General features: G+C 40.3%; 4 protein-coding genes and 1 pseudogene across 5 annotated transcripts; all 5 read right to left on the bottom strand.

The window, feature by feature from the left end:
• Window positions 1-1740: 1740 nt before the first annotated feature.
• LOC143484403 (histone H2B 1/2-like) lies at window positions 1741-10744 on the bottom strand. Of its 2 annotated transcripts, XM_076983097.1 has the most exons (2): window positions 10273-10744; window positions 1741-6626 (listed from the first exon to the last, which is right to left on the bottom strand). In XM_076983097.1, the coding sequence occupies exons 1-2, from the start codon at window positions 10692-10694 to the stop codon at window positions 6614-6616; spliced, it is 435 nt and encodes a 144-aa protein (XP_076839212.1). In that variant the 5' UTR covers window positions 10695-10744; the 3' UTR covers window positions 1741-6613. The 2 variants fall into 2 exon arrangements, with proteins under 2 accessions (XP_076839212.1, XP_076839213.1); XM_076983098.1 differs by lacking the exon at window positions 1741-6626 and having other exon boundaries at window positions 10176-10735.
• A 512-nt stretch (window positions 10745-11256) lies between these two features.
• Window positions 11257-11568, bottom strand: LOC143484629 (histone H4). The gene has a single exon (XM_076983442.1). The coding sequence runs from the start codon at window positions 11566-11568 to the stop codon at window positions 11257-11259; it is 312 nt and encodes a 103-aa protein (XP_076839557.1).
• Window positions 11569-12746: 1178 nt separating this feature from the next.
• Window positions 12747-13561, bottom strand: LOC143484407 (histone H3). Its single transcript, XM_076983103.1, has one exon. It carries the CDS (start codon window positions 13478-13480, stop codon window positions 13070-13072), a length of 411 nt encoding a protein of 136 aa, XP_076839218.1. The 5' UTR covers window positions 13481-13561; the 3' UTR covers window positions 12747-13069.
• A 458-nt stretch (window positions 13562-14019) lies between these two features.
• LOC143484410 (histone H2A-like) lies at window positions 14020-14494 on the bottom strand. Its single transcript, XM_076983107.1, has one exon. It carries the CDS (start codon window positions 14460-14462, stop codon window positions 14076-14078), a length of 387 nt encoding a protein of 128 aa, XP_076839222.1. The 5' UTR covers window positions 14463-14494; the 3' UTR covers window positions 14020-14075.
• Window positions 14495-15155: 661 nt separating this feature from the next.
• On the bottom strand, window positions 15156-16032 carry LOC143484400 (histone H1 pseudogene; annotated as a pseudogene).
• Between the last annotated feature and the right edge of the window lie 7241 nt (window positions 16033-23273).

Raw genomic sequence — 23273 nt, 5'->3', positions numbered from 1 at the left:
GGGATGAGTCCTTGGTGATGCTGATCGCCCTTCTGAGGTAGCGAGACCAGTGCTGTTTGAATGAGTTCCATGTTTCCGTTCTAATGTATGCATTTTGAAACCTAAAAATAAATACAAAAAATGAAACTGTCTAGAAGACAAGTGACCCTTGGTTGAGGAGATTTAGATGAAGCTTGGCTACCATCTTGTGGCAAATTTTGTGAACTTTCACGTTTTTTAATTTTTAGGAGCAACCGTTAAGAGCAACTTTGGCTTCTAAGCTTTAATTCAATAGCCTTTATTGGGTGGTAAAAAAAAAAAATCACGTTTAGAAATAAATATTTTGAATCAATTTTTTTGTGCCACAATTATTGGCACCCATGGTGTTCTTTGTACAACCTCCTTTTGCCAACAAGACAGCACTTAATCTTCTCCTGTAACTCTTCAAAAGATGGTAGAATACAGAAAGAGGGATATTTGGATGATTTAGAGAGGTTGTACGTCGGAGTCACCAACCTAGAGAGAATGGTCAGAGTCCTCGGTCTTCTCCTATGCACTCTTCTCTTCAGCTCACCTCACAGATTTTCATTACGGAGTCAGGCAACGTCTTCAGATGATGTCAGTTTATTTACTCCTTTACAACTTTTTATTGGGGTGTGGAATAAACTAAAGGGAATATTCACTGCAATCATGAACAAATCCGACAAATAAAGATCAAATAAAGTGCGTCCAGAAATGCCAACATGCAGCGAGCTGAAAGCTGAGAATCCTGAATTATGTAAGTCTATTGAAATGAAGTGTTATCTATAGAAAAACACAAATATATGTTTATAATTTATAAAGCAGTCATGATTATTTGATCTGATATTTTCCACCTTCATGTATGAATCAGTGAGCGGTCTGTCGTCTGTTAAGCATCCCAAGATGCTGTACAGGATTCTTTCATCCATCTCAAAGGTTTTCCTAACAGCTTGAAAGTGATGCCAGAACAGTGAGGTCCAGGGATCAAGTAGATTTACCAGGAGTCAAGAATACAGAACACACACAAACACCACACACACACACACACACACACACACATTGCTGTTGTCATAGAGTACATGACTATTTACCAGACAAACCCTCCATCTCCCTCACATACACACACACACACTTGATGTTCTCACAAAGCAAATAGTCTTTTGCTCAACCTTCACCATATCACCCATACATGTACCCAGACACACACACACACCTCACACTCTTGACACACCTCACTGAAATTGCACATGCTTTCTATTCATTTCACATCTGTGCTATTTCCCTTGGATTATACCTGTGCAACATTTGTTGATTTTACAGTGTTCACTGTAATGTGTGTAAATATGCAACTAAATATGAAGAAATGCAGACAAGCAAGCTCAGTCATTTAAATTCAGATATTTCCAATCTCACTCATCTACAGTGAAGATATGAAGAACTCAAATGAAAACATCTAAACCATTAGTGATATCCATTATGCTGCAACAGTGTCTCTGAAACTGCTACTGTTAGATTAGTGACAGGACATGGACCTCTTGACGGTCGGTTCTCCAGCTCTAAGAGACTGATTTGGCATGACCAGATCAACTCTGTAGACTTTCAGACCCAATCAATCATGATAAACCAATTATGACCTCTTACTCATGACTCAAATATAATGTTAATTTATTACTGAAATCTACATTAAGGAAAAGACTGAATTTAGACAGCATGGTGTTATGGATTTAAACAGTACATTGTTACGCAAAGTTGACATGTAGCTTCACACACATGCAGAAAATGAAAACATCATGATCTTCCAAATGTACCAACTTTCCCCATACGGACAATACTAATAATTAATTAGAGAAGATTTTAGGGTTCTGGTGATGGTTTTTAAAGGTCTTCATGGCCTTGCTCCACTGTACCTTAGTGAAATGATTGTTAGATATGTTATAGTCAGGTCTCTCAGGTCGTCAAACAGCAATTTACTGGTGATTCATAAAATCCAGTTAAAGATTGGAGAGGGTGCTTTCATGGCCCAAAGCTCTGGAACGCTCTTCCTGAGGAGCTCATAGACATTGCATCCCTGTACAGCTTCAAGAAGAGCCTTCCTGTTTAGATCTGTATTTACATAGGGGACTAGATAACACTATTTTACATAATTACATGTAATGTTTGTCTAATTAATTTAACAGTATTGCCATTTTATTACATTATTTTGTTGTTTTCTTCTAATATTTTAATAACTATTATTTGTCATTTATTATTTTATTACCTTTTTTTAAATGTTTTTCTTCTTTTTATTCTGTAAAGCTCTTTAAAGCATGTATATATGAAAGTTGCATTAAAAATAAATATCATTATTATCCTTTCCTCAATAATATTGCATATTGTAATATATATATAGATCTATATTGACGTGGATAGCGCACAAGTTCGGGTCCTATTGTGACATTGTGTGCAGGTATGCCTAGTTAGCTTCCTGCAAGGCCATGAGGCGTAGCTCTGGATTCTGAGATTGGTCATGAAATTTTAAGCAATTTCCCTCACTAGGCGCTGGAAAGGCAGTTTGCGGATAAACAACTCTGTAGTCTTCTGATAACGACAGAATCTCCTTCAGCACAACAGTACTGGACCTGTAAAGATGAAGCTTTTTCATTGGTGGCTGGGGTGCAAATGCAAATGCTATTTCTGTCAGTAGAGAGTCTAACAAACTGACATACTGTACCTACATACTCTCAGCTGTTCCCTTTTTCCTTGATGATTTTATTTTTTTATTTTTTTTTTAAACTTTATTTTACCAGGGAAAAATCCAATTTTTTCAAGGGAGCCCTGGCCAAGATGCAACAACAGCATTACAGTTACAACCAACAAATAAAATTTACAAAATTAACTAAAACAGGTGCATGTGAGCGAGGCTGTCTCAACTGCTCTCAGTCTAGCTTTAAAGTCTTTTAACCTGATCAGTTCTGTAATTTTCCAGTCCTTTTGCAAAGTGTTCCATGAAGAAGGGGCAGAGAAGGTGAAAGACCTTTTTCCAATTTCGGTGCGGACATAAGGAATAGAGAGTAGCAAATGTTCATTGGAACGCAGACCGTAGGCATCAACACTTCTCTGTGTGATTAAGGAACAGATATACAAGGGCAATAGTCCAAGCATGGCCTTATAAATAAAAGTGTACCAATGGACCAACCTCCTGGTGGACAAAGGAGGCCATCCCACTTGGGAGTAGAGCTCACAATGATGAGTCAGGGATGTACAGTTCGTAATGAACCTCAAAGAGGCATGATATACAGAATCAATCTTTCTCAGGCACTGAGTTGAGGCATTCATATATAACAGGTCTCCATAGTCTAAAATAGATAAAAAAGTTGCTATGACAAGGCGCTTTTTAGCCTCATAAGAAAAACGACTTATTTCGAAAAAAAAATCCCAGTTTTAATTTGAGTTTCTTCACAAGATTCTCGATGTGGGGTTTAAAGGTTAAAGTGTCATCAAGCAAAATACCAAGGTATTTGTATGAGTGAACCACCACAATTTCATTTCCCTCAAGCGTGAACACTGTAGGGATAATTTGAGGACCTTTTTAAGAATTAGAAAATAACATGAGTTGAGTTTTATCAGAGTTAAGGACTAGTTTTAGCTGCATCAAGTTGTGCTGCACCACGTCAAAGGCTTTTTGCAAGGATTTAACAGCATTGACCGGAGATGAACCAAAACAGTAAATAATTGTATCATCAGCATAAAAATTGATACTGGCATCAAAAACATGGTGTCCTAAGTCGTTTATATACATAATAAATAACAAAGGTCCTAATATAGACCCCTGTGGCACCCCTTTGTGAACTCTCATAAATTCAGAACATAAAGCATCACATTTAACACATTGGCTCCTGTCACTCAAATAATTTGTGAGCCAGGAAATTACATCATCTGACAGACCAAAACTAGTGAGTCTATGTTTTAAGACAAGGTGATCCACAGTGTCAAAAGCCTTTGACAAATCAATAAAGAGAGCTGCACAGTGCAGCTTTCTATCTAGTGCAATCAGTATATCATTAATCACTTTTGTTGCAGCTGTGATGGTACTGTGCTTTTTCCTAAAGCCTGATTGCAGTTTTGTAAGAAGCTCATTTGAATATAAAAACTCTTTAAGTTGATCACATACAAGGGATTCAAGTATTTTTGATAAAACACACAAGTTTGAGATTGGCCTGTAATTAGTTAAAACTGCAGGGTCCCCTCCTTTTAATAAGGGAACAACAAATGCTGACTTCCAAACTAAAGGAATTTCTTTGCTTTCAATTGATAGATTAAAAATTATTGTGAGAGGCTGTGCAATAAAATCAGCAGCCATTTTCAAAAAATAAGGCTCCATCAAATCAGGCCCGGGAGCCTTTCTGTGATTCAGAGCTTTGAGAGCCTTATGAACTTGTAGTACAGTAAAAGGCACAAATGAGAAACGTTCTCCAGAAACAATTTCAGAATTTGTACAGTGAGGCACAGGGACAGATCCACGTGTAGAGTCAAATAAATAACTGGAGGACACAAAGTGATTATTGAAGCAATTTAGGACTTCAGCTTTATCGTACACTGGGACTGAGTCTTTCAAGACAAAATGAGGAAGAACCTGAGATTTCTTATTTACAGAGAAAGACTTAATGACCTTCCAAAACTTCTGCGGATTATTAAGGTTGTCAGATGTGACAGATAAGAAATATTCCGATTTGGCTCTTTTAATTAAAGATGTACATTTATTTCTTAGTTGTCTAAAAAGAGACCAATCACTGGCAGAATCACTTTTTCTGGCTTTGCTCCATGCCACATTACGTTGGTGAAGAGCGTCAGACAGTTCAGAAGAGAACCAAGGGTTTTCATGCCCCTTCACTCTAAATTTTGTCATGGGAGCATGTTTATTTACTATCTTATCAAAGTTCTCCTTAAAAAATGTCCACGCTAGCTCAACGTCTGGCAACAGATTTATATGTTCCCATTTAACCAAGGACAGATCATGATGAAAAGCTTGTTCATTGAACTTCTTTAAATTCCTCTTTATAATAATATGCGCTTTATATTTAGGGATTTTTGTGTCCCTGCAAGCTGCAACTACACAATGATCACTCAGATCATTGCAGAAAACACCTAAGGATGAAAATTTATGGGGAGAATTTGTTAAAATTAAATCAATCAAAGTGGACCTTTCCGGGTTTTTAATATTTAGCCTAGTTGGTTGACTGATCAACTGACTAAAATTTACAGAGTCACAGAAATATTTAAATTGATCAGAATTTGCATTTAACCAGTCCCAGTTGAGATCTCCTGCCATTAAAATCTCATTGTAATTTAATTTGGACAGAAGACATTTTAAGGTTGACAATGCTTCCCTGCTGGCAGATGGAGGTCTATAACAACCAACAATGGTTAAAGAAAGGGATTTGGCTATATTTACATTCAAAGCCAAGAACTCCATTTGCTTATAAATAGACTGAGACATCACAATTGAAGCATCAAATCTAGACTTAAGATAGATGGCAACACCACCACCTTTTTTAAGCCTATCAGTACGGTAAACATTGTACCCGTTAATATTAATATCATCATCTGTAATAGATTTGGTCAACCACGTTTCAGAAATAATCACAAAATCAGCATCTGTTGATCCAACCCAAATTCTGACCATGTCCAATTTGGGTAGTAAACTGCGCACATTAAAATGGACAAATTTGAGAGCGGATATTAATTTAAAATCAGCGGGGGTCTGAGTATACTGCAGTTCAGGCCCAGGGTTAGGCTGCACATCACCAGATAAAAGTAAAAGTAGGACAATGATCAGTCTTCGTTTCATACTACACTTTGAAGAAAACCTTTCATTTGTTGAAGTCAAGCAATGATTTCCATTGTGCAAAAATGTGAGGTTATATAAGGTAAAAACACTTTGTAGTTTAAATAATTCCCTGGGTAGATCAATCCAGGTGTTTAAGGCCCAGTCTGAATAAATCTGCGGCTGTAAAAAATCAACATTAAAACAAGTGCCGCTATAATAAAAATCCCCAAAACACAGAGCATTGTTATGGGTGATATTTGGTTTCATGTCCCCAATTGCCAACAAACATACCAAAGTAACGAAAAACGCCATCAACTCAGAATAAAAACAAAACCTGTAGAAGACTAATTGCTACTTGCAGTCACAGAAAGTGGTTGTAGCCAGGTTCCAGATGAATGTTGCAGACTCTGGCTAGTTAGCCCAGGCCAAGGTGGATATAGCTGACTCAGGCTAGTTAGCCCAGGCCCAGATGGATGTAGCAGACTCTGGCAGGTTAGCCCAGGCCCAGATGGATGTAGCAGACTCAGGCAGGTTAGCCCAGGCCCAGATGGATGTAGCAGACTCAGGCTGGTTAGCCCAGGCCCAGATGGATGTAGCTGACTTCAGGCAAGTTGATCCAGGCCCAGATGGATGTAGCAGACTCAGCAGACTCAAGCTAGTTGATCCAGGCCCAGATGCATATAACAGACTCAAGCTAGTTGGCCCAGGTCCAGGTGACTGTAGTCAACTCAAGTCAGTTATCCCAGGCTCTAGATGGAAGACGCAGACTCAGGCTAGTTGGCCCAGGCCCAAGTGGGTGTAGTCAGCTCAGCCCAATTTTCTAAGATCCAGATGAATATAGCAGATTTAGGCCAAGTTCATTCAAAATTCACGTTTCACTAATAACTTGTGAGGGGATTCCAGCAGTAATATTAAACATCAACTATGAGTTATAAAAAATGCAGTAAAAGCCATTAAAACAACTTTATCCAGAGATACACAGAGGACACAATTTCACATGCTGCAAACATGATGCCATCTTGGATTCAAGGTGAGTGTGACATCACACTTTTTTTCTCTCTCTCTCACTGCATTCCTGCAGAACACTGCATTTGGGTCCTATTCCTATCAAAGTGTTTTACCTGTCACAGTAACATTGATATTATGGCTTAAAGTGGATACATATGCATCTACTTTACACCTGTAAATACCATTTTGAGAAGCAGATAAGTTCCTGAATATTAGGAATAAGATCCTTTTATCCCCAGTATTATTCCTCAATTCTGTTATGGTGTGACTGGAGTGATTCAGAAGTTTGCAGTCATTTGATTATTCATCAGATTTTAATCTAATCTATATTAATGGGAATTCACACTTCATGGCTTATTCATGATTCCTCTGATTGTACCCAAGCTCATCCTCATTGAATCGTTGAAGCAACTGTCTTCTCCATTGTACTGATTCCTCTCATAACTTACAAAAAATATACTGTTAACCTGTTTATTACACATGATTATATAAATAATTGATTGATATTCTAACAAGTGACCCAGAAGCCCCCTGCAGATGTAGACGAAGGGCATGTTGCTGGGTAACACTGTTTACCCACAAGCTGCCTCACAGCAGGACGCTGGTCCACACGCCCGTAGTCCCCAGCATTTCAAACTGAACAGTAAAGAGCCCATCATCCTGCCCCCTGCCCTTATCCTGCCCTCATCTAGTTTGACTTCCTAACTGACAGAAATCAAGCATTTGAAACTTGGAAAACGTGTCTGACTCCCGGACCATCAGGGCTCACTCCACACAAAGCCCTGTCCTTTCTCCCCTACTCTTCTCCTTCTACACAAACAGCTGTGCCTCCATAAGGCAGCCAAACTCTTGAGGTTTGCTGATACCTAATCTCTGGTGGGGATGAGTCAGCCTACAGCAGTGAGATAGACAAACTAATACAGGTGCATCTCAGTAAATTATATAATCAAAAAGTTAATCAATTTCAGTAATTAAATCCAAAAAATTAAACGCATATATTATATAGATTCACAAACAGTGATCTATTTGAAGTGTTAATTTGTTAATGTTGATGATTATGGTTTACAGCCAACGAATGCCTAAAATTATTATCTCAGAAAATTGATTGTTAATTCTGAAATGTTGGCCTACTGCACGAATTATTGCATCAATGCAGCGTGACATGGAGGCGATCAGCCTGTAGCACTGCAGAGGTGTTATAAAAGCCCAGATTGTTATAACAGGGTATATACAGAGATTCTTAAGTTGAATTTAATACCTTTTTAATACCTACAAAATATTTTTTAATTCCAGCATGACTTAAAGCGGCGACTGAAGTGGCCTCTCGGTTATTGCTAACCACTGGCCTAAGCCAGTCTTTAAACAGGCATGAAAATGGGGGTTATGACAGGTGACAGCACGGGGATACAGCGATTACCATTACGCAAGGGCATAGGAGCGGATTTGACATGGGGGGAACGACACATATTTGCTATCAAATCAAAGCCCATCCTATCCTCTAAAATATTAATATAAACTGATTAACTACCTTACCTACAGTGGAATCACTGTATGTATAGTGACATAGAACATTTGTGGAATTACGGTAAATTGCAAATAAATAAATAAACAGACAAAATATAACATTTTCTTTACTTATGTTTATTATTAGATAAGTCCAAATTAAAGGACACTTTATAAACTAAACAAGATACTCAATAATACATGATACTGTTGTCCACAAACTTTAAATAAATGATGCATGCAATGTATGGATTATATTCAGATATAACCAAAAAACTTATCTCTGCTTGAGAGGATGAAACATGGACTATTAAAAGCAACCTGACCAGAGCTTCCACTTGCCCAAATAATCCATGTACCTCTGAAGGCAAAGCACAAATGATCTCTGCAGCTTCTGCACTGTTACTGTGTCTTTGTACCAGTACAAAGGTGATGCATAATATTTAAAATAATATAACAACAGGTTTGATTATTATTATTATGTCTTAACTCTGTTGTATACTTATACTATTTCCACCCTTTTTTTTAACTCAGGAGAGTTGTCCTGTGGTTTGATTTTTTCTTTGGTGGCATGCTGAAATGAAATGACAAAACATTTATGTTAAGGTTTCCTGACTAGAGAAAGTTATGTAGAGAGTAATGTAACTTTACGTTTCAGAGAGCTTTCTGACAAGCGTTAATATAAACGTTAGCTAACCCAAACCCTCCTAGTCTATTACCATAACAGCACATTACAATAAAGCTATTTTATTGTCATATATATGGTCATATGGTTGGCTATTCATTGCTCTTATCACTGACCTCGCGTTTAACGCGGGCGCAAACTACCCGCCGCTGCAGCGAGGCGAGAGCTCGGGTCAGTGACGCTATGAGTGCGGGATATTTCTGAACAGGCATCTCAACACAAGCCTTAAGAAAGCGAAAGACCCAGAGAGCACCTGACAAGTTGCTATAACAACAAACACAGCGCGTGAATTGCGAACGCTGCCAAACGCGCTTTTAGAAAAAGGGTTTTTAAACAGTTTCCGCTTTTTCTTTGGTTTAATTTTTGGGTGGGACAAATCTACCCGTTTCTGATATTGGGTGGCCAACTGTGCCATTGAAATAGCCGATTTCGGGAAGTGCTCTGTTTGCTTATTAAGTCAATATGATAATAAAAAAAATATATATATAGATGTAAATCTCCAGAACCCCCGCACCACAAAAAAAGTCCTCGGATCTAAACGATTCGCGTAGGTCACCCTTTTCAACTTCAAAACGGCGAATTTCGCCGAAAGGTGACAGATTTTTATGCCTGTTTAAATCTTGGGTCGTCAAGCCAGACGTCGGTAAACTTGCAATTTCCCAGTGTTTCGCTAAACAGGTTTGGCGGCAAGCCAGCCGGTATTTAGGTGACTGGCGCGTGCGCGGACAAACATCAGGTCACGTCACGTCAAATCACTGCTAGCAACATGTAAATAAATCTAATTTAAGGAGTTTTAGGAGAAAGGCGCTTAACACAAATTCAAAAACGTCTAGGCAGTTGGATGAGCGTTCGAAAATTTAATACCTCGTCAGATGAAGTTTAATACTTTTTAATGGCCTTAATTTTGGCCAACTAAATTTACTACCTTTTAATACTTTTTACAACCCCGCGGACACCCTGTATAATGATACTGTAATTTACTGAGATGCACCTGTCTTCTAGAGCAAAATAACCTAAAGTTCAGCTATGATGCCAGTGTAGACAATATACAAGTACAAAAATGCAACGAATTCTAGTCTTCTACTTAAAAGTAGTCACCATGTGCAATGAAGATTACCATAGTTGGCAAAATCAAAACGGCAATTACAAACTGTGTCTTGGTTTTCGTGCCGCATATACAATTAGAAAACGGAAACTCTTTTGGCGAAAGTGTGAGTGGCTCTTAAAAGAGCCGTTGGTTTTTTTTTTAAGTGACACTGTCGCGCTTTACTTGGAGCTGGTATACTTGGTGACGGCCTTTGTGCCCTCAGACACGGCGTGTTTGGCAAGTTCACCAGGAAGCAGCAGGCGCACGGCGGTCTGGATCTCCCTGGAGGTGATGGTAGAGCGCTTGTTGTAGTGGGCGAGACGAGAAGCCTCACCAGCGATGCGCTCGAAGATGTCGTTCACGAAAGAATTCATGATTCCCATCGCCTTGGAAGAAATGCCGGTATCAGGGTGGACCTGCTTCAGGACTTTGTACACGTAGATAGCGTAGCTCTCCTTCCTGGTCTTTCTGCGCTTCTTGCCTCCTTTAGCCGCCGTCTTGGTCACGGCTTTCTTGGATCCCTTCTTTGGGGCGGACTTCGCAGGCTCAGGCATTGTAGTTGTAGAAAAACGAACAACAGAATAAAAAACGGCGCGAGAGCACATGGTTTATTTAGACTCTGATATGCTAATTTAAACACGCCCGCCCCTCTGCGGGGATGGCAAATTATTACTGGCCAGAAACAACCCCTCCTCTCACACGGACCTCCTATCGTTGCTCCATCACTGTATCGCGACGGGGTAGCGTCTTTTAATTCCGCCCCAGCCATAGTTCTGGGATTTTTCCTTTTTTAAATTATGTTTTGTGATTAATCAATATTTGAGCATTGCAACGTCCCATCAGCATGTTAATAATATTAAAAGTATTGAATTTTCCGCGTGTCTTGGAAAGAAAGCACAGAAAGCTAGGCTATGCTAGCTACGTCACTGTTTCTCATTCGCTTTGTCATATCGCACTTTTCTACTGATGTATGGAAGTGTTTTAAAATGAGTGAGGCATTTAAACTTAAAATCCTACAACATGCAAAAATTTAAATGAGTTTATTAGCCCTTTATCAGTATTAATTCGTTCAACATTTGTAAGTACGAAGACCTGGAACAACTCTTTTTAACGGATTATATGGGTGGCTCTGAAAAGAGCCGTTGTTTTTCGTCTTTAGTTCAGGGTTTAACCTCCGAAACCGTACAGAGTACGTCCCTGGCGTTTCAGAGCATAAACCACATCCATAGCGGTGACGGTCTTTCTCTTGGCATGCTCGGTGTAGGTGACCGCGTCTCTGATCACGTTCTCCAGGAACACTTTGAGAACACCACGGGTCTCCTCGTAAATCAGACCGGAGATACGCTTTACACCGCCACGACGAGCCAGACGGCGGATTGCGGGCTTAGTAATGCCCTGAATGTTATCACGGAGAACCTTGCGATGACGCTTAGCGCCTCCTTTCCCAAGTCCTTTACCACCCTTTCCTCTTCCAGACATACTTAACGCTTTCTTTTTCAAATTGGAGTGAAATAATGACACAGCGACTACCAGGGTGCACTATTATTCTCTTCAAAAGGACCTAGTTGAAACCAACGAAGAGGCGGCGCTAAATGCCAAGCTCCTCCAGATACGTCCAGAAAAGACTGGAATAATTCGGCTCTTAGTCACATGAAAAACATCAGCAGTAATAAATATGTACACATAGATAGTTTAGACAAGAATAAGGAACAAGGAAAAAAAATACAACAAAAGCTTTCATTGTTACTATTATTGCTACTGCCAATATAAATAATATGTATTAGCATGGATGTAGGTCATCATAGGTTAAGTAGAAACAGAAACTGCTCAAAGCCTGGGTGTAACTTTGAACAACCAATTGTCTTTCTAAACACATGCTGTAAACAAACCTGACTAATGGACTCTGTGACCCTCAGTCACAGCACTGACTTGTTCATTCCCTTATCTGTGTGTCTGCACCTCACTTAGAATCCCTCTCTCTCCATATCTCTGTACTTTTCCTTTACAACTTCACCAAGTCTACTGTACCTCCTCTCCTGATAAGACCTCACCCAATTGTGTTAACCCCTTCACAGGAAGGTATCCAGGGACTTGTGCAGTCTCTCATCATCTCCAAGCTATACTACTGCAACTCCCTACTTGTGGGTCTTCCTCTACGGGCCATCAGACCTCAACAACTGATTCAGAATACAGCAGCATGAGCTTCAAGCACCAAGTTCACTCATGTCACTCCACTGTTGTGTTCTTGTCACTGGCTTCCACATCAGATATAAAACATTTTACATTTACGGCATTTAGCAGACACTCTTATCCAGAGCGACTTACAAAGTGCTTTGCATCCGATCACAGAATGCTTGCTTGCTTACCATCCAACAATGGAATAGTCCCTCTACATGATGACCATGGTCAAAGCCTGACAATTATCAGGACAAGAATCATAATTATGATGATTATTATAGTTGCTGTTGGTATTGTTACTACTAGTAACTAGTAGTAATTGAAAAAAGTACAAATGTAAATCAGAAAAAAGTATTTAGAAGAACAAAATAATATATTTAAAATAGAGATCCAAAGAAACACATGTATCTTATAATAGTAATAAAATAATTAAACTTTTTTCTAAAAGCATTTTATTTATTTATAGACTTTTTCATTATTTGCAAGCTTCGACAAGAGTTGTTCAACATTTTGGCCACAAGGTGGAAACCAAGCTCCATTAATATAAACATGATCATGTATGGTTTTATATTTGTGTAGTCATGTCAGGCGTTTCCAACGTTGTACTTTTTGTTTAAAAAAATATTCAAAATTAAACCTGCACTGTTCACTGTTTGAAAAGACAAATGCTAATGAACCGCTTATCACTTACCTACCTAAAACTACACGGCACAACAATACATACTATTTGCTCATTTTGCAGGGAATTATTTGAGTGGCTCTTAAAAGAGCCTTTGGGTTTTTGAGACCGTACTCAGAACGTTTAAGCACGTTCTCCACGAATGCGGCGGGCCAGCTGGATGTCCTTGGGCATAATGGTGACTCTCTTGGCGTGGATGGCACACAGGTTGGTGTCCTCGAACAGACCAACCAGGTATGCCTCACTAGCCTCCTGCAGAGCCATGACGGCAGAGCTTTGGAAACGGAGATCGGTCTTGAAATCCTGAGCGATTTCTCTCACCAGGCGCTGGAAAGGCAACTTGCGGATCAGCAACTCGGTAGACTTTTGATAACGACGAATCTCCCTCAGCGCGACAGTACCGGGCCTGTAACGATGAGGTTTCTTCACGCCGCCGGTGGCTGGGGCGCTCTTGCGGGCAGCCTTAGTGGCGAGCTGCTTCCTCGGGGCTTTGCCACCGGTGGACTTACGGGCGGTTTGCTTGGTTCTTGCCATAGTGCTGAGACTTCACTCTTAAACGACGAAGTAAAAATAATATCAAGCAAACGAGAAGACATCCTATTTAACCCCAACTCCGACCTGCGCTCATTGGGCGTCTTCAATTTGAACGCCATTCATTGGACAGTTATTGTACGTCACCGTACGACAATTGGGCCGGGTTCTATAGCGCGCATTTCAAAATGCAAACCAATACGCCCACTTTTCAGGCTGCATCGTTTTTCCTGCCCATTGTCCCTGTTAACGTTTTGCACAAGTTTATATTACCAAGGGTCTCCCTTTCCTTATACACAAACACATTGTAATATAGTTACTACAGCTATACGTATATGTATATTGCACTTTGAAAGTCGCTCTGGAGAAGAGCGTCTGCTAAATGCCGTAAATATATAAACAAAGGCTTGCTTTCATACTCTGTCGGGGCATATCACAACACAAAAGATGTGCATGTGAATACATATGGCAGGTGAAAGCACCATTTATCATAGATCTATACTAGGTGGGAAACGCAGAATAATATCTGAAAAAATTGCACTTGTGTAGTCAGTGTGGGTGGCTCTTAAAAGAGCCTTTGGGTTGATAATTCGGGTGTTTACTTGGTCTTAGCCGCCTTCTCGGTCTTTTTGGGCAACAGAACAGCCTGAATGTTGGGCAGTACGCCACCCTGAGCGATGGTGACTCTTCCCAACAGCTTGTTCAACTCCTCGTCGTTACGCACGGCGAGTTGAAGATGACGAGGAATGATACGGGTCTTCTTGTTGTCACGGGCGGCGTTACCGGCCAACTCGAGAATCTCAGCAGTCAGATACTCCAGCACGGCAGCCAAGTAGACCGGAGCACCAGCACCGACACGCTGGGCATAGTTGCCTTTGCGCAAAAGCCTGTGTACACGGCCCACGGGAAACTGCAGTCCAGCGCGGGACGAGCGAGTCTTTGCCTTGGCCCTCACCTTTCCACCGCTTTTCCCTCTGCCACTCATAATTCTAACAATACTGCGTGAACAAAACTGAAATAAAGAGAACGAGCTGAGAGCGCTTAAAATATAGAAAAATCAGCTGCTCTCCTATTGGCTAAAGAAAGCCTGACGAATATCCAATGGCGAAGCAGCCGACATCCAAAGCCAGCCTCCATTCTCTTCCCATACAACACTCCCTCTGGTAAATAATTGCCAGTTTCAATAAATTCGCCGTCTTATATGCATTGAATATATGCATGAATAATATATTTTTCGAAATCTTCTAAGCTACTGAATATGTATGTAATTGTTTTGCATTATTTTATTTAGTTACATTTTATCTTATTTTAATATTTATTTATTACATTAATATTTTATAATTTGTCACTATTTTATTATGTTTGTTTCTTTTTTATCTTTCATTTATTTTAACATTTTCCTTTTGTCTTATCTTTGCTTCCTTTTAATGTTTCTTTTTATTTATTCTGTAAAGCACTTTGAGTTGCATGTATGTATGAAAGGTGCTATACAAATAAAGGTTATTATTATTATTATTATATGACAAGGACAGGAGAGATTGGCAAACTAAAATATGCATAGCATGTAATAGACATGTACACGATAATATTCTATGAGATGTAACATGCTTTACGCACTTTCCTCTCCATCACTCCCTATCGTAATAATTTAGTTCTTTATGTATGTACTTCAATTTGGAAGAAATTTTTCGAAATGCACTCAAATTACGTATATGTATGACAAGGACCGGAGAGAATGGCAAACTAAAATAGAATCTAAAATAAAACTAAAATAATATCTATGAGCGACAGCGCTCGCAATTTTCATTCACAAGTATTCACACGAGTGCAAAGAAAAGCGCCCTTTGGAAAAGTTGGGTGGCTCTTAAAAGAGCCTTTTTGGGGAGACCAAGACATGAAAATATTCACGTTTACTTCTTCTTGGGGGCTGCTTTTTTCGCTTTTGGCTTGGTGGACTTGGGCTTGACAGTCTTTGCCTTCTTGGGGCTTTTGGCTGCTTTTTTCGGAGCAGCCGGCTTCTTCGCTTTCTTGGGACTCTTGGTAGCTTTGGCGGCAGCGGGCTTCTTCACCTTCTTGGGCGACTTCTTTGCAGCGGCGGCGGGCTTCTTTGCCGCGACCTTCTTGGGCTTTTTAGCCGCGGCAGGTTTCTTAGCGGGCGACTTTTTCACCTTAGGTGCGGCTTTCTTGGCAGGCTTCTTCTTGGGTTCCGCTTGCTTGTTGATCTTAAATGAGCCAGACGCACCGGTTCCTTTGGTCTGCACCAAAGTCCCTTTCGTCACCAGGCTCTTGATGGCGAGCTTGACGCGAGAGTTGTTCTTCTCCACGTCGTAACCGCCAGCAGCCAAAGATTTTTTCAGAGCGGCGAGAGACACGCCGCTCCGTTCTTTGGAAGCCGAAACAGCTTTAACGATGAGCTCACCGACGCTGGGTCCCGCTTTCTTGGGTCTAGCGGCTGCTTTCTTCTTGGGTGCTTTAGCCGGCGCCGCTGCGGTCGGGGCTGGAGCCACTTCTGCCATCTTTCAATTATGTAAGAGAAATAAACACGCGACACTGAACGAGCTGCTCTGTGACGTTGAACCTTCCCTCCTCGCGAGGGGCAGTGGCCTTAAAATACACATGAGGACGGTGTAGACTCAACTCGCCCCGCACTCCGTGCCTGTGCTTCCTTGAGCAGCTAGCACTTGTGTTTTCTCATTACAAATCTCGGCTTAAATATGTATTCAAAAACTATTTGCAAGGCATCAAACAACGCGTATAGCAAGAAAAGGCTTTCTCGTTTTTTTGCATGCTAAGAAAGCCCATTCAGTCCCAGGTCGTTTTGCACAAATGCCACAAAAAGGCATTCTGCAACTGCCATCCACTGAGGGCATGCTGCATTTCGTGCGATGTGTGGGGTGAAACTGAGAGAAATGAAGGAGTACGTCTAGCAAGTCATAGTGTGCGCTTTGAAGGAGAGCCTGAGCAAAGCCATGGAGGCGTTTGGAATTTGACACTGGTGCGTGCATTAGTGGAAATAGGCCTCGTGTTAGTGTGTGTAAAACACAGGAGCAAGAGCCCATGGTCATACGAGGGAGCTTGTCAGAGTGACTCCCTCGGCTTAGTATCTTAGACGAGGAAGTGGGGATCAAGGCTCCAAGATCACACTAAACCTAATGAGAAACCGTAACTCTAATTCTAAGTTAGTATTATTCTCTTTCCAACAGATCACTCACCAGCAGGTGATGGTGGGGAAACTGCAGTCGTGGAGCCTGATGGGGAGTATGCAGAGACACCTGACGAAGACGAGGATGATGACGGCAATGTTGAGGGAGAGATGCCTGTGAGCGGAGTGCTGGGGGTGGAGATGGAGGAGAGAGAGACAGGAGGGAGGAAAGGGATGATGGTGGAGCAGAAGAGACAGAACACACATTTGGGCCCCCAGGGGACTGACGGAGGCCGGAGCCCCAGCAGCCATGTGGATACAAGCCGTCCCACCTTCCATGGTTGTTTGGTGCTGTGCTCTGAGCTACAACGTGTCAGGGCTGATCAATTTGAAGAAAGAGCTGTGCAAACCACTAATGCATAAAACCAGTTTATGGGTGGCAAGCTTTGTTTTGAGTTTTGCCAAACTGGCTTGTGGATACAAGTAACCAATGAGATCTCCAGTCAAACTGTGTATATACTGAAGTGGTTCAGGACTCAGGAACACGTCTGGAACACTACAGCTACCACATGATTAAAAAAAAGCTGTACAAAGGGATTTCTGCCACTTTGGTGGTTCGGGTTTGAATAATTCATGAACTTTGTTTAATATTAAAACAGTACATTTTGTTCTTAAATATCTTGATCAAGGAGAACACTGACATTGGCAGCTGCTGGATCCATTTAAAAATGTGGTTTAAAGCATCATTGAGTTGAGTTGCTGTTGTCTTGTGACCTGTGCTGCTCAATAAAGACATGTACTTTTGAACTCTAAAGAAGATATTAGCGCTGTGCTATTGTTGTTTTTTTCAAGCAACGAATGGTCTGGTTCCCTTGCTGTGATACACAGACACACTTACACATAAGCATAAAAAATGGCAGCCTTCATGCAAGCAGTAGGCCCTTCACTCTTGTGATAAATAAAACAGAACAATTTAAGAAAAAAAATGCATTTTAGATTCTTAGATGCCTTTTAAAATGTATTTACATTTACACTTACGGCATTTAGCAGATGCTCTTATCCAGAGCGACTTACAAAGTGCTTTGCATCCGATCACAGAATTTAATTTTTTTATATAAAATAATTATTTAATTATTTTCCAGTATCAAAATTCAAATTTGCATTAAAAAAACAATTATTCAAATTCACCTAGAACTGCAACTGTTGCAAAGCACCGAACTTCACATCATAGATATAAATGTTTATTTGGTGATTTTCCGTACTGTTCCTGTTCAGTTACTGGGTCAAAATGTTGCCGGCCATTAGATGGCGATATTTGCTAATGAGTTATGGCAAACTTGTTATATTAGACCAGGGGTCCCTAAACTTTTTCCTGTAAGGGCCAAATAACTTTTCTCTTCTCTGATGGGAGGCCGGGGTCAGTTTGAAACAGAAAAGTTTGACAATCACAGGGGTGCTGCAACATTTATTGTTTTCAGAAAGCGACACATAACCAAACATTAATAACCCTTTCTGGGATCTTCACAGAAAAAAAAGTCAAGAAATAAATAATAACACTAATAACAAACTAAATAACACTATTTATGAAATAATAACCAAATAATCCTCTATGGGTTCTTCACAGTAAAAAAGTCTGGTAATAAATAATAACACTATTAACAAACTACATAACACTATTGACAAAATAAATAATACCAGTAACAAAATAAATAACACTATTTATGAAATAAACCAAATAATCCTCTCTGGGTTCTTCACAGAAAAAAAGTCTGTGGAACATTAATTTTCTGTTGTGCCATGCACATCTTAACAGGTAAAGTTGTCAGAGCAGAATCTCTTCCTTAAATGACTCATATGAGTAGTCTCTCAAAGTTCTCATGTTCCTTCCTTATAATCCTTTTGTAGGTTCTAGAAGGCTTGTAGATACCGCTGTTTGCACCTTTCTCTCTCATCAACTTCCTTGTGACCTACACAGCACAATACATTTTTTATGGATTTGATCCCAGTAGATTTTATTATGATTATATTCCTTTATACTCAGAGTGACTCATTCAAGTCAGAAAAGTGAGCTTACCTACATATGTTCATCAGTGTGAACTGTGGGCCTGCATTTGGCTGGTGAGAAGTTGAATGTCAGGTTCCATTCTAGTCACAGCCAGTCTCAAACACTGATGCAGACACGGACGTAGTTTTGGGGGGGGACGGGGGGGACATGTCCCCCCCACTTTTTCAAAAGCCGGTTTTGGTCCCCCCCAGTTTTTACAGTTAAAACCAAATATTTAAGTAGCGACGAAGTCATGTCCCCCCCACTTTTTAACGGTTAAAAAAACAATATCCAAATAGCGACAAATCTAGCACTAGGATCATGCAGCTCCGAGCTCCCCCCCCCCCCCCCCCGCTCAACAATTTTTGTTCACAGCGCTCAACAATTTTCATTCAACCCCCCCCCCCCCCCCGCTCAACAGTTCGCCACCCCAGGTTGTGTCCCCCCCACTTATGAAATCAAAACTACGTCCATGGATGCAGATGTTCATCTGTCAATCTTGATCTCAGCAAAATTTTCAAGAGTTTCATGTGTGAAAATGTTTGCTCGCAGATATACGTTTGGGAGTGCGGCATAGAAGTCAATAAGACTGTTGGGCTTGAACGCGTCTTTCAGAACATCACAGTTCTGTAACTCGGCCAAATCAAACTGATAAGAAGACTGGGCTTCATCGATTGTCAGCAACAAAGGTATTCTGGAAAAGATGGATTTCTTTTGCATGAACATGTAGTTTACGGAATCGCATGGTAATCACCTCTATGACAAAAAGAGCTCAACAGCAGTGGAGAGTATGGTGGAGGTGAAGCACAACAAATCTTGGTTCATTGATTCAGTTTGTACTTGAGCAACCCGGTGCAAACTGTTCTGCTTCATCCCCCTGCTTCATCCCCCTAATGATGGACAATGAGTATGTTGTGCTCTGTGTTGAGGAAGGTTATGATCTGCAGTGTTGTAGGGACCATGAGTGGCATGATGATGAACAGCATTCTGGCAAATGGCTGCACACAATGTGATGATGCTGCTATGCTGCCAGGGACTGACAATGGCATAGTGTCCTATGATGTTCATTACAGTATTGAACAACAGTATGATATAGGTATAATGTTGTCAATGCTGTGTGGCACAGGACACTGGACAATCAGTGAGTGGATAGCAGAGCATACTTGCGCACAATTCATAGTGCAGTTGTGTCACACTGTCACTGGCCAAGAGTCACTGAATGGATGTTGCTGATGGTGACTGCGTCAGTAATGATGTTCTGTTGTAGAAACATGTAGAAATGTATGCTTATGCTGTTTGCTCTCACCACATTGACAAGGGTCTCTTTCTGTTCTGAGCTGTTTTCATCCTCCAGCACAGGGTAGTCTAGTCTGCAAAACCATGATGTAGTATATATAGAGCAGGGGTCACCAACCTTTTTGAAACTGGGAGCTACTTCTTGGAGACCAATTATTGCGGAGGGCTACCAGATGAATTCGCATCAATCTAACGAAAAGTTGTTGAGCGGGGGCGGGGTGCGTGTGCGAGTGTCAATTGCTAAGCGGGAAGACCGCTAGCAACCGCGGACAATCTATAATAGTAGCAAAAACATAAACGATGCAGCGCTTGGTGCATGGCACTATAGTGAGCTATTTTTAAAACAAGCCCGCGGGCAACTCGTGACGTCCTCGCGGGCGACATGGTCCCCGCGGGCACCACGTTGGTGACCCCTGATATAGAGGATACGTCTATGTCTATTCTCATTTTGAAATGTCTGGATGATGCTACAGTGTAGCAGCACAGATTAGGCTGGACCCTTTACCTCCAGAAAACCCAATGCATGTTTGACCACATGGTCAACCAGAGTGACTCTGATCTCATCCGTTATGGTTGCTGATCCATATTGCTCTTCCTCATTCTCGTCCTCTTCATCATCATTTCTATGCAGTATTGGACACCATTGATGTGCAAACCAAGATTTGCAACTTGTGGCCTCTTTATAGGGATTAGGCTTTGATACCTAAAGATATTTAAGAATTTCTAAATGAGTGTGAGGTAGAGAATGTGCTTAAGATTTAACGCACCAGGTCAATAGCTAGGCTACATTACGGACCACATTTTGGGTCTTAGCAGCTGCCAAAAACTGTAATAAGCCAGCTAAAAGAGAAGATAGAAGCCATTAACATCAAGACAAGGAAACTCAAAATGTATGGGGGGTTTCATCCCAAATCCAGAGATGTGACCAACTAGTCAACATCAGAGCCACTATCAAGGATGAAACAAAAAAGATCCAGAAGTACAACAGAAAGATGGCCCCAAGTGAATAAGTGCTTAGTGATAAGACTATTCACTTATAATGGAGTCTGTGCAAATATGCCCCTGAAACAATCCAGCACACAAGATGCTAGCTGGCACCGTGAAGAGACTAGTATTGTGTTTTGTATTTGAATTCTACATTGTACATATACTAAAATTAATTACTTTATTTCCTCATCCCTTTATTCCCGCATCCCTACAGCTTTGAACTTTTGCTGTTCGAGCTGGACTGCTTCCATCCAATTGCTTGTGCTATAATGTACCGTCCTCCGAAATACAACAAGGACTTTTTTAATTACTTTTCAAACTTTTGGACAGATTTGATGCTCAAACACATATAGGGATCTTTTGGATTCTTTTAATCTTGTTCAGTCAGTAAAGGGCCCTACACATGAACAGGGGGATACTATTGACCTTGTTTTTTTAATGTTCCTGTGAACAATCTTGAACTGTACAATGCAGTGTTCTCAGATCATAATCCCATTAGGTTTGAAACATTACAGGTTAAGAGTGTTGCTCCCTCTGTAATGGGTCGATACTCTCGTATGTTAAGTATCTCATAAGATACCTGTAGCTTATCCTTTTTCCATTTACGTTCTGCTTTCCTACACTCTTGCCTGGCTGCACGGGTAGTGGAATTGAGCCAGGGTTCATTTTTTAACTTAAAAGGAATCAATTTAAGTGGAGCTATGATATCCAACAAATTACTACAGGTAGACTGGAAAGCTGCTAGTATATCATTGGGATCATAAAAAAAAAAACATTACAAGATTGTTTACAATAATCTTACAAAAGTATTTAATGCAGCAGTAAAACGTTCAGCAGTATTTTCATTTAAACAGCAAAAATGCCCATAGACCTCCTAGGGTTAAAGAAAAGTGGTTTAAGTATCAAAAGACAGTGAAGGCAGAAAAAAATCTGTATTGTTCTACCATTATCCAAAATAATAGTCATAAACCTTGTACATTATTTTATACTATTAACGCTGCACTGAACGGCAATAATCCTGTATGTTTTAAGTCCTCCCTAAATATTTGTGAAAAAAAGTTTTTTATTGAGAAAATCACAAATTTAAGGTCTACTATTAAGTATCCTTAAGTGTTCTGCCTGCCTTAGTGACTAGCTGTCTTTGAGCAGTTTGAGCCTGTCAAACTCGAGTTCTTGTCCTTTCAATGTATTGGATCCTCGATTTTTTAAGAAGATATTTGAGACTACAGGGCCTGAGGTTGTAACTATTATCAATAGTGGTTTATCCACAGCGATTGTCCCTAGGTACCGTACTTGAAACAAGCGGTGGTCCACCCAACAATTAAAAAGCTCAATTTGGATCCATCTGTGCTCTCTAATTTTAGGCCTATTTCCAAACTTCCATTTATGTCGAAAATATTAGAGAAAGTTGTGTTTCTGAAATCTTATTTAGACAAAAATCATATCTACGAGGTTTATCAATCGGGCTTCAGAGCATTCCATAGTACAGAAACAACCCTTCTGAAAATTTTTCATGACTTACTGATAATTACACTCTGTAATTACAGACTCAATTGATGATTGCGCTATTCTTATTCTTTTAGATTTAACTGCTGCTTTGACACAATCGACCATAATATTCCTGTTGAGCGGTTGGAATGTTGTGTTGGAGTTAAAGGCCTTGCCCTTTAGTGGCTTTGGTCATATTTATCGGATAGGAGTTTTGTGGTCAGTAGTGGGGAGTTTGTGTCATTAGCAGCAACTTTCTCATGTGGGGTTCCTCAGGGATCGATTTTGGGCCCCTTTTTATTTATGCTGTATATGCTGCCTTTGGGAGCCATTTTAGAAAGTATGGTATCTCCTCTCATTGTTATGCCAACGACACTCAGATTTATACCTTTAAAGAAGCAGGATGGCACAGCTTTGACTACTTTATTGAGTTGCCTTGATGAAATAAAAGCATGGATGGCTTTTAATTTTTTTAACTTAAACGAGAGCAAGACTGAAATAATCTTATTTGGCCTGAAAGGGTTGTATGGTGTGCCTTTTTGCCTTTATAGGTGACTAACAGAATTGTGGTTATAGTCGGCATAAAGCCTGGAGAATTAATTGAGTGACCAGTTTCAGTAAAAGCAGTTTGAGTTCCTGTATAACATACAGTGTGCTGTTTGTCAAAATAGTGAGTTCTGGAATATGAGGCTGGAGATTGAAATCTCTCCAATCTTATTTAACTGAAAGATAATATTCACCGATGGCATGAATCCAAAGAGGCCTAATGAATGCACGGTTAAGCAAAGCGTATAAAATTGCTTCATTTTACAGGAGTCCTCTAACGTAGATGTTTACAA

This window comes from Brachyhypopomus gauderio, chromosome 20 (assembly GCF_052324685.1).
Source record: "Brachyhypopomus gauderio isolate BG-103 chromosome 20, BGAUD_0.2, whole genome shotgun sequence".
In the NCBI taxonomy this organism is placed as follows: domain Eukaryota; kingdom Metazoa; phylum Chordata; class Actinopteri; order Gymnotiformes; family Hypopomidae; genus Brachyhypopomus; species Brachyhypopomus gauderio.
The sequence above is the reverse complement of the archived record's forward strand: the minus strand, read 5'-3'. Positions and strand labels throughout refer to the sequence as shown.